The 11,776-nt window shown below is 38.4% G+C and overlaps 1 protein-coding gene across 1 annotated transcript; it reads left to right on the top strand.

Annotated features, from left to right (window-relative positions):
- Positions 1-602: 602 nt before the first annotated feature.
- Positions 603-10,634, top strand: LOC109187182. Its single transcript, XM_019337303.1, has 8 exons — positions 603-624; positions 1,200-1,296; positions 1,378-1,449; positions 6,806-6,839; positions 7,020-8,757; positions 9,100-9,190; positions 9,563-9,852; positions 9,960-10,634. Exons 5-7 carry the CDS (start codon positions 8,079-8,081, stop codon positions 9,597-9,599), a joined length of 807 nt encoding a protein of 268 aa, XP_019192848.1. The 5' UTR covers positions 603-624; positions 1,200-1,296; positions 1,378-1,449; positions 6,806-6,839; positions 7,020-8,078; the 3' UTR covers positions 9,600-9,852; positions 9,960-10,634.
- The last annotated feature ends 1,142 nt before the right edge of the window (positions 10,635-11,776 follow it).

The following is an 11,776-nucleotide window of genomic DNA, read 5'->3' as shown; positions in this document are numbered from 1 at the left end:
TTGGGGGAAAGACTATCACTGACCGAGCTTCTCAACACTGACCTTTCTTCTGGTCTCACGAATTGGATTTTGAACCAATATCTCCCTATCTTGGGAATCTTGACACCGTACTAAGAAATATTTTGTATATTGTAATATATTGTAATTTACTAATTTTCTATATTATTAATTTATTATATGAAATATTTTGTATATTACTCTGTAGGAATAATTTATGTATTCCGTATATCAGTTTAGAAATCTTTGAGGTTTTGTTTTTGTTTTTGTTTGTTTGTTTGTTTGTTTTTTTTTTTTTTTTTTTTTTTAAAATTTAAAATAGCTCTATACCTGTATATCCTTTGGTAAATTTTCTGCATAATTGTACTATCAATAAAACTGGGGAAAGAACAAGAATATGAGGAGATGTGTGTAATTTTTTATATTTTATTTTATTTTTTCATAATAATAATAATAATAATAATAATAATTAATTAATTAATTAATTTGTATGAAATTTTCTCAGTAGATTTGTCAAAATTAATTTGACTCTTTGCATTTCGTTTTTCTCTTCATTTCTGTTTGGGTATTTGAATAATTGAATTCTTGGTTAAAAATTGATTCTTGAAGACTGACTTCTAATTCAGGGTATTTTGTTCCCTTAAAGAATTTCAAGGATATTGCTTTGCCATTGCTTAATTACTTTTTCAATTGCCAGCAAGAATTGACAGCAAGATCTGATAGAATTTGTTATGATACTAGAATATGGACATAGCTAATTCTTCTTTGGTTTTTCTTCCCCCTTGTGTGATAATCACATGTCATTATCTATGCAAATTAACCATTGTTTGATGATAAATTTGCTTGGTTTTGCTTCAAATATGGACTTGAAAATCTACTTTTATTTTATAATAATGTATAAAAATATGTTTTGTGATTAATTTATATGACATATATTTTCTAATTCAGCTATGGAGAAATATTCTAAAATAATGCCTACTTTTGAGGATTCATCTATTCAAGGTAGTCAGAATATGAGAGAGCATAGAGAAGTACCATGTTTTAAATTTTGACATGGTCGTTTTTTAATTGCTTGAACTTTGCCCCTACTCATCTTTATCCCTAGCTCTGCCCATGTATGTATACACACACAAGCACACACATACATTAATGCTTTTGAAAAAAAGAGGGGTTGATTAAGGCTGCTGTTCCCTTTTTCACAGAATAGTTGAGGAAAATGGAGGAGCATTATATAGAAGACTGCAAAGCTTTGTTATCTCAAACGAAGCAGCAAGAGAAGGATCTTAGGCTCAAAAGAAGGTTAGTGGTATATTTATAGCTGCAATTTCATTAATATTTGTGTGATGACAATCTTAAAAGATTTTTATCCTTATTTTTCAGGTGGTTGATGGGTGTAAATTTATCACGATGGGAGCAGGATTGCATGGAGTCTCTTAAGCCACCCAATGACAAGTATGTGAGATTCTTATTATTATTTGTGTTTGTTATCTTTCTTGTTTTTTGCTTTTGAATTTCATTCTTAAATCTTGAAGTTCTCTCTATGCTCTCTAATTCAATGCCTGCAACTTTTTCCATTGGTTTTGATTTTATTTTGAATTGACACCCTCCTTTCACAGCCATTTTTCTCCATTAATGCTTTAAACCTTAATCAAGAAGGTTTTGGTGCTTGGCTTCTATATATTGATTAAATGGCTAGTACAATTTATCAAAAGAAGAATAAAAGAACAATAGTGCTTGTTAAAGCAGTGAGTTACCTCTGTAGCTCTCTCTTATTCTGTGTGTCTATAGAGCTAGTCAACTACTCCTTAAATATAAGAAGAGTGATATGGTAAGCAAATATTTAGATCCCTAAAATATGGGATAGTCAATCACAGAGAATATTCTCCCAATATTCTATAACACTCCCCCTCAAGTTGGAGCAAAGATATTGATCATGCCCAACTTGTTACACAAATAACTAACTCGGGTTCCAGTAAGGGCCTTCGTGAATAAGTCCCCAAGTTGTTCTCCTGTCTTCACAAATCCTGTGGAGATTAACCCTTGTTGTATCTTTTCACGTACAAAGTGACAGTCAATTTCTATGTGCTTAGTTCGTTCATGGAACACCGGGTTTGATGCAATATGAAGAGCAGCTTGGTTATCACACCATAGCTTTGCAGGAATTGGAGCTTTGAAACCAGACTCATACAAAAGGTTGTGTATCCACATCACTTCACTTGTTGATTGTGCCATCGCTCTATATTCAGACTCTGCACTCGAACGAGATACTACACTCTGCTTCTTACTTTTCCAGGAAACCAGATTACCTCCAAAGAAAACACAATATCCAGTGGTTGATCTACGATCCTCTTTGGAACCTGCCCAATCTGCATCAGTAAAACACTCAATCCGAGTGTGACCATGATTCTTATACAAGATTTCGTGTCCCGGGGCTTCCTTTAAGTAACTCAAGATGTGCTCCACAGCTGCCCAGTGATCAATAGTCGGAGATGACATGTACTGACTCAAAACGCTAACCGGGTATGCAATATCTGGACGGGTTACGGTCAAGTAATTTAGCTTCCCAACCAATCTCCTATACCTCTCAGGATCTTCAAACAATTCCCCCTCCTTTGTCAATTGCAAGTTCGGTATCATGGGAGTATTGCATGGTTTAGTCCCTATTTTTCCTGTTTCAGAGAGTAAGTCAATAACATATTTTCGTTGAGATAGTAATATGCCTGTTTTGCTCCTCATAACTTCGATACCCAGGAAATACTTCAGTGGTCCCAAATCTTTTGTTTGGAATTGACTATGAAGAAATGACTTGAGAGACAAAATCCCTTCAGTGTCGTTCCCTGTAATGACAATGTCATCTACATAAACCACCAACCAGATGATACCTGTTTTGGACCACTTGTAGAACATGGAATGATCCGATTTGCCTTTCAACATCCCAAAATTCTCAACAACCTGACTAAACTTGCCAAACCATGCACGTGGACTTTGTTTCAGCCCATACAACGATCGCCGAAGACGACATACTTTCCCAGACTCCCCCTGAGCAACAAACCCAGGAGGTTGCTCCATGTACACCTCTTCATGAAGATCCCCATGCAAAAATGCGTTCTTGATATCAAGCTGATGCAAAGGCCAATCATGAATGGCAGCCATTGAGATGAGTAACCTAACAGAAGTAAGCTTAGCCACAGGTGAAAAGGTGTCAGAATAATCAACTCCATAAGTTTGGGCATATCCTTTAGCCACAAGACGGGCTTTCAATCGAGCCACAGACCCATCAGAATTGACTTTGACAGTAAACACCCATTTACAACCAATAGGTCTTTTACCTGCAGGCATAGTGACCAACTCCCAAGTACCGTTGTGATCCAAAGCGTTCATCTCCTCAAGCATGGCATTTCGCCACCCAGGATGGGACAAGGCGTCCCTAACAGTCTTAGGAATGGATATAGAATCAAGGGAAGCAATGAAAGAACACGAGACAGGTGACAGCCTATCATATGATGCAACAGAGGATATAGGATAAGTACAACTACGTTTACCTTTCCGGGTAGCAATCGGACGTTCATCAACCAAGACTGGATCAGATGACACAGAGGTGGTGTCAGGACATGGAGCCGAATCTGGAAGGGGAGCGGGAGGCGGTGCCGGTACGAGTGTGTCAGGCCGAGGTCGACGAGAATACACATGTAAGACAGGAGGGGTAGGAACAGACGCCGTGACCGTATACATCAATATATCTTCCTCCTCCCCCTTACGAACAACCTCTGGAGGTGAAGGAAAGAAAGGGACGTCCTCATGAAAGGCAACATCAATGGAAACAAGAAACCTTCCAAGCTCAGGAGAGTAACACCTATACCCTTTTTGCACACGGGAATATCCAAGAAACACACACTTTAAAGACTTGGGATCTAACTTGGTGACATGGGGACGGACATCCCGAACGAAGCATACACAGCCAAATATACGCGGGTCAACATGGAACAAAGGTTTTGAAGGAAACAGAGTGTGGAAAGGTGTTTTCCCACCCAAGACCGCAGAGGGCATCCGATTGATCAAGAAACAGGCTGTGGAAACGGCATCAGCCCAAAACTGCTTGGGAACCCCCATTTGAAACATCAAGGCTCTTGCAGTTTCAAGCAGATGCCGATTTTTGCGCTCAGCGACCCCATTTTGAGAAGGTGTATCAACACAAGAGGACTGATGTAACATACCATTCTGACGCATATAAGAGACAAAAGGGAGCGAAAAATATTCTTTAGCATTGTCACTACGTAAAATTTTGACAGGAACATTAAATTGAGTCTTAATTTCAACGCAGAATCCACAAAACACCTCAAAAAGTTCAGAATGAGACTTCAGTAGGTATAACCATGTGATTCGAGAAAAATCATCAACAAACGTAACAAAATATTTAAAACCGAGTTTAGAGGTCACAGAACATGGACCCCAAATATCAGAATGCACTAACTCAAACGGAAAAGACGCTCGTTTGTAAACCCTAGGACTCAAAGGCACACGATGGTGCTTGGACAACTGACACGACTCACAATGTAAAGAAGACAAACTTGAAAACTGCGGACACAATTTCTTCAACAAGGGTAGGGAAGGATGCCCCAGACGACAATGAGCTTCTATTGGAGTGACAACACCCGAACAAGCAACCGGCTCCCGCTTCGTGGCGTCAAGAACGTAAAGGCCCCCAGACTCGCGCCCCTTACCAATAACCCTCTTCGTCAAAAGATCCTGAAACAGACAATAATCAGGGAAGAACGTAACAGAACAGTTTAAAGTACGGGTAAGTTGGCTGACCGAAATTAAGTTGAATGAAAAATTAGGTAGATGCAAGACAGAAGACAAGGGGAGCGAAGGGATGGGCGTAATGGAACCGGACCCAAGAACATGAGAGGCAGAACCATCTGCTAAGGTAACGGGGGGGGGAACTATGTGGGCGAGAAGAAAGCGTGGAAAACAAACTAGAGTTACCTGTCATATGATCCGTGGCACCCGAGTCTATGACCCACTTGGAGGAGGATGAGAGAAGGCACGTAGTTGCATTACCTGAGTCAGCAATAGCAGTGACTGAAGAGGATGAACGCTTTAAAGATTCTTGATACTGAGAGAACTTGGCAAACTCGTCGGCAGATACAGTGATCAACTTGGAAGATGCCTCAGGTGTGGATGCAGCATTAGCAGTCGGATTTCCTCGCTCCCTCAACCATCTCCTACAGTCCCGTTTTATGTGGCCAGGCTTATGGCAATAGTGACACACAATACCACCAGAAGTGTATCCCTGGGAATTTTTTCCATTCCCACTGCGAGGATGACGGCCAACGAGAGCATTGTTGGATGGGATGGTAGCCTCAGGCACACTTGGTTGCGATTGCACCGACCGACTCAGACGTGGAAAAACATTAGCAAGAGAAGGGATGGCAGAGCTACTAAGAATTGCAGACCTCGCCGTGTCAAACTCAGAAGGGAGACCTGCCAAAAAACTCAGAACAGCCAATTGTTCACGTTGGTTTTGCTGCTCTTTAATGTCAGCGGTGAATGGCATAAGCTGATTAAGTGCCTCATAAGTCTTCTTAAATTCCATAAAGTATGTAGGGAGAGACAAATCATGTTTTTCAGCACGGAAAAAGGACTTACAAACATCATAAACACGAGTAATATTCCCTTTCCCAGCGTATAAGTATTCCAAATACTCCATCAACTCTTTAACAGAGGCACAATGACTAATGAACCCAACAATACCCTCATCAATGGAATTACGAATTTGTAGGAACAAACGGGCATCATCCCGTACCCAAGTAGAATCTTGGTCAGCCAAAGGTTTAGACAAGTGGTCACTTTTATCCAAACTAGTAAGATAAAGCTTAATGACGTGAATCCATTCCAAGTAATTAGAGTCATTAAGCTTACAATCCGTGATTTTAGAATTAACAGGAACTATATCAGTGACAACCATAGACGTATTCCCAGCCATATCCACAAATTTAGGACCACAAACAGAGCAGAAAACACAAAAAAAACGGAGCCGAATGGTAACGAAACAACCTGACTGTAGAATCGAAAAGACCGACGCAAAACTGGTCCAAACTGAGCCCGGAACCGAGATCCCCGAACTCAGGCGACCCTGGAAAGACCGGCCGGAAAAATTTCCGGTCGCCGGAGAGCCCTCACGCGCCGGCGCGGCGGCGGCGGCGGCGGTTGTCGGTGGCGCGTGAGGGTCACGCGCAGGTCGTCTTGGCCTGAAAATTTCCAGGCAAGGTCGCCGGACGACGGCGAGTGGCGGTGGACCGGCGGTGAGAACAGGAGACGCCGGATTTTTTTTATTTTTTTTTATTGCCCTGGCTCTGGTACCATGTTAAAGCAGTGAGTTACCTCTGTAGCTCTCTCTTATTCTGTGTGTTTATAGAGCTAGTCAACTACTCCTTAAATATAAGAAGAGTCTGAACTGATATGGTAAGCAAATATTTAGATCCCTAAAATATGGGATAGTCAATCACAGAGAATATTCTCCCAATATTCTATAACAGTGCTAAATGAGTACTCTCTACATGGTTCTTTATATCAATATCATCCCTTGCTCAGGAGGGATGTATTTTGTTGATCTTTTTGTGGTCCAGATGTTCAGTAGTGCTTTATTCTTTCTCTATTCTGCAAATCATATACATCTGTATAAATTATACATGCTACAAGTTGATTTGGTTTAAAATTTTTTTATAGTTGGTTTTATTTAAAACTCAATTGAGTACATCTGCTTGTAATTATAACTCAACCACTGGTCTTTATTTCTTACATGTAGGTTTGTGCCTGAATCAGTGCTTAGAGAAGATGATGTAAGTGCTTTTGATTTTGTAATTATCATTGTCCAAAACTAATGTAGATTTAATACCAAGTGTCCAAGTTGGAATATTTTTATAAAATTAACGCATCTATATCTAACTGCGAGTTATATTTTCTAAAAAATTGAATAGTATTTCAATTACTCATCTGATATTTCCTGTATTTGGTTACAGTTAAGTTATGAGAACATCAGAACATTTGTTGAAAAGACACTTGGAGTACATAATGCTGAAAGAAACCATCATGTGACTGAAGATGATGAAATACAACTTTTGATTCACCTAAGAATTTGAAGTATATAATCTCCTTACTTGATGAAATGACCAATAAGGGGCTATTCTGTTTTGCTGAGATTGTGACGAATGGTTCTGTTAACTTCCTGAAAACAAAAAAGAAGATGAGAAAGATAATCAAAGAATTTCTTCCAAAACTACTTGAATGCCATGATGACCATTGCCAAATGAAATTGAAGCAACTGGCTCGACTCCTTATGGATCCTCAAAATTTTTGCCAGAATGAAATGGCTCTTTCAAATCCATCTCAATCCTTCCGTGTAGCTTGTATTGATGTTCTTGCTAGATTTGAGGAACTTCCATTCGTAGCACTTAGTGCAATGTACCGAAATCTCAGAGGGGTCAAGGGATACACTCCTAAGTTGCAAGGCAGAAGGTCTGGTTGGAGTCTTGGGAGATTAGCGAAACAAATAAGGAGAAAATCAATGGAAATGCTGCAAGAATTTTATGATGGAGATGAGCCACCAGAACCTTTGGCAAAAGCTTTGGCAGTTGCACACTTGATGCTAAAACCGAAATCAAGAACACTGTTACCAAATGTTTCTCCAGATATAGAGGTGCTACAGAGTGATATTGCGAAGGCTATTCAATTAGTCAAGGATAAAAGGAAAATAAGTTACTTAGAGCTGAAGAAGTTGTAGATTATGCTGGATCCAGGTACTGAACCATCAGAACAAAATTGTCGTGTGCGTGTGACAATGAAGAATTTGTTGACTGAATATCTTCTGGAGTGCATCAATATGGACACTATACCAAAGAGTTTGCTAGAAACTGTTAGAATTATCAACAGGACATCAGGGGTCAGCCCCAAAAACCCTCTCAACTGAGGAAATACAGGAAGATGTAAATTGTTTACTACATTTGAGTGCTCAGGCAAAGCAGATAGTCTGGGACTCTCTTCCAGAAAATGAATTTGACAAAGATTTTGCTGATGCATACATGGAGGATGTTGAAGAATGTGATGAATCTGGTTATGACAGTCATGACAATATTTGCAGTCATCCCCCTGATGATCTTGATTGCCAATCAGAAAGTGTTGGTGAGACCAGCACAGTTGATTCTAAATCACCAGTCTCTTCAAGTCTAGCTGAAAACGTGACTCCACTTTTTTCACCAAATAAAAAGTTAAGTATCAAACTTGAATCAATGAACATTACTGAAAAGAACTCACTAGAGTCTTGTGCATTTCTTCGTTCTTCAAAAATTTTTGACGACACTAGCAGTATAGATGAAAATGGGGATCAAGCAGGAAGTACAGGCCAACAAAGGCAAACTTGTTCTTATATTGATAAAGATGGATTTTCCTCAATATCCTCTGCTAATGGACTATCAGGGAGGCTTCATGATGGACTGAAAGAACCAAAAACAGAGTTGGGATACAAGCCAAAATTTGCATCTTCTAACTTTTTACAGGCAGATACCACAGTAGTAAATGATAAAAGCAATTTTGAGAATAAGTACCTCATTATCCAAGAAGCTTGTGATGAAACAAGTATGTTTGCTTATTCATTTGTTGATCAAGTGTTGAATGAGTTGGCAAGGTTAGACAGGTTAGAGATGCCTAAGGATCACATGTCAAATCTCCAAGCTGATGCATTGGGCCTCAAAAATTCCAAAGGTAGAAATAATTCTCTGCTTTCCAGTTTATGGTAGGGTAAATTAGTTGAAATAAGTCTCTGATTTCCAGTTTCCAAGTGCTAAGGATGCAACTTGATGGTTCCCCATGAGCATATACATAAGACACTTTTCCCAAAATGTAAAAACAAAAAAAAAAAATGCTGAATTCAACCTTCTTCTGCACGAACCTTTCTGTTTGTTATTTTCTGTAGTGTACTCATGTTCCTGGACCAGCCAATGATTTACCTATACCCTGCTTCAAATTTGTTTTTACCTCTTTGCCTATATATAATTTTCTTTTATTAACCAGAGTACAAGTGGTTACAAATTTTTTCATGTCCAGGTCCAACAAGGAGGCAGACTTTTGGCGAAGATGGTGTAGGGTCAGTTATGATCAATGTACTTGAAGTTCTAATGCCTTCATTTCCTAGCAGGTACCTTTTGTGCTAGTTCAGTAGTCTCCACCTCCTTTTTAAAATCTTTTACTTCAAACTTGTATTTTGTGTGAGTGGGGTTGAGGGATCATGAAAACTTGGAGATTGTAAAACAAGCAATTGATTTTCATTTAATATGTATAACTTTCTAGTTACCTAATGAAGTGTTTATTATTGTCTTAAACAACAAAACAAATTCATTGAATGTTACTTGATTATTACATGTTTTAGGGTTTTGTTGCTTCTGTGGAATTCTTTCCACTTAGGTTTGTGATTATAAATTTGACAGGATTTTGGCATATGTAGCATATCACACACACACATTCTATTGATTTGTCATAGGCTAAGATTGTGTTTTTCTTCTTTATACAGAGAGAAAGAGGAACTGAAAGTGCTGATGGGCATATAGAGACGAATTAGAAGCATAGTTATTGTGGAAGTTGGTAAACATCAGAAACCCTTCAACAGGCTATCTTTGACATGATACATTAAAGTTAAATCTGGGTTGGAGTGTTGGTTGGTGTTAACCAAAGCAATCCAGGGAAAATTCTTGCATAGAGCCTGGCTCTGAGCACTGGAATCACCTAAAGCTTCTGGGAGTTTTCTGTTTTATATTTGGTGAAAGTGCTTCAGGCTTCGGCAGATAAACATAGAAGCAAGAGGTAAGTTGTGTGGGGTTTGTTTGTAATATGTAATAGGTCCATGAATAATAATTTTATTTCTCCATGCATCATTCCTGATGGACCTAACTGCTTTGGCCATTCTGCAGAACCACTGAAGCAGTGGGGGACTAATCAACATTTCCTGGGTGACCATGCTTGATACTCAGGATAGAAATGCTGTTGGTACCTTATTTGAAGAGAAGAACCAGCCAAACTCCCTACTGCTCAAAACAATTCTGCTACTTGGGGACTGCAATGTAGTCTGCTATTAGAAATATGGTCAGAGGACGATGCATGATAACATCTGGTGTTAGCTGGCTACTTATCAAAAGTGGGGATGGCAGTCTAGATTGCTAAGTAGTTGCTAGCGGTTAAGTGGCAACCTAACCTGGCCTCAACGGTAGCCAGTAAAGGTTTCTCAAATCCGGTTTCAGTTGGCTATTTACTCAAACGGTCTCTTCTTTTTGGACAATGCTAGCCTCTCGTTTGTTTCAACAGGTTTGTCCATGTAAGTTGTTCTTGGGTATTCAATAATTTTTTTTTTTTTTTTTTTACCTTTACCCCCAAATATATCAAATAACTTGGTAACAAATCCAAACCGTTGATATGCAAGATCTAATGGATGCGAAATCAAGTAAAATTTTGTTTATTTTTAACTGTTAGATCTACTAAATCAATGGTTTAAATTTGTCCACAGGTTTGGGGCATGCCCATGATGTTTTTTGTCCCTTATCCCCAATTATTTTCAAGTGCATTGAAGAATTTATAAGTACTAGTATTTTCACCCGTGCGATGCACGAAATTGATTTGTTATAATATATTAAGAATATTTGGATCGATTAAAATTATTTAGATTATAACATCAAATACAGAGTGTTATATAGTGCAATTGAAGATATGGTTTGAATCGTTTATGTTTGTTAATGTTATCATTGCTTGAATTCTAGCAAGTAATTGCTCAAATTAATAGTTAATATATATATGTATGCATGCGGTGCTATAACTTTAGAGATTTTTATATATCATTGTTTATGATTTTTATACATTGGGCAAATGTGCTCGTTCTCTAGCAACTTAGTTATAGTAATTAATTGCTATCCTAATTCATTAGTATAAAGGATATATTTTTGTCTAGATATATAGCAATTTTGTCGTTTTGAAAAAAAAACATCATATCATTGATTTTATTTACACATTATTGAAAACCTCTTTGTAGACGATATTGGTAGTTGCAACACAATCTTGTCCATCCTTGTCGACATTGGCTTTTGTTGATAGTCATGGCATATGCAAGCATCAACGAGAATTGTTCACACTGGAACTTGAAGGGCAATTTCGTATCAAAAGGAGTGAGAGACATTCGGGGGATAAGAACTTTGGTTCCTTCATGTGTCTAACTATTCTTGCTTCGACAATGTGATTTACCCATCTTGTGATAATGAGTCACGTCCTGTTAGAAAGACCAAGAGAGTGGTCTATGTTCTGCAATAACCTAATAGGTGCACTAACCTTTAATGTCAATGAATGATTATGAAGACCCGACAATTTCAAACTATTTAAGAATTTAGGAGTGTGTACTTCTAATAGATTTTCACTGTCTGATTCTGCCTTACACAAAGAGTTAGAACTTAAATATATTTGTCCTTTTATAATATTCATGTTGCACATGTACTGATTAATTTGATCAACGACATCTAAAGTCGGGGAGATGATCGCTCGGCCTTTTATCCGTGACTCTCAAGCATGCCATATCTCGAGCTTGGGAATATGTTTTCCACTATAGTTGCTATGGGGTTGTGTCCACACTTCAACAAAAACTGTGCTGGAATATTGATCTCAAATGAACCGCGGTTTACAAACCTTGCAATCTCATCTATGATGTCTGCAATCCATTTTTTAATATTTGTTGGTCTCGATAGGGTGG

This window comes from Ipomoea nil, unplaced genomic scaffold (genome assembly GCF_001879475.1).
Source record: "Ipomoea nil cultivar Tokyo-kokei standard unplaced genomic scaffold, Asagao_1.1 scaffold1418, whole genome shotgun sequence".
Lineage (NCBI taxonomy): Eukaryota > Viridiplantae > Streptophyta > Magnoliopsida > Solanales > Convolvulaceae > Ipomoea > Ipomoea nil.
Note: the sequence above shows the minus strand (reverse complement) of the source record. Positions and strands in the feature narration are given on the sequence as shown.

Coding starts and splice junctions, on each gene's coding strand:
- LOC109187182 (XM_019337303.1), top strand. CDS start 8,079: ATGGAGGATGTTGAAGAATGTGATGAATCTGGTTATGACAGTCATGAC. Junction 8,758..9,099: donor GGGCCTCAAAAATTCCAAAG/GTAGAAATAATT, acceptor TTTCATGTCCAG/GTCCAACAAGGAGGCAGACT. Junction 9,191..9,562: donor ATGCCTTCATTTCCTAGCAG/GTACCTTTTGTG, acceptor TTCTTTATACAG/AGAGAAAGAGGAACTGAAAG.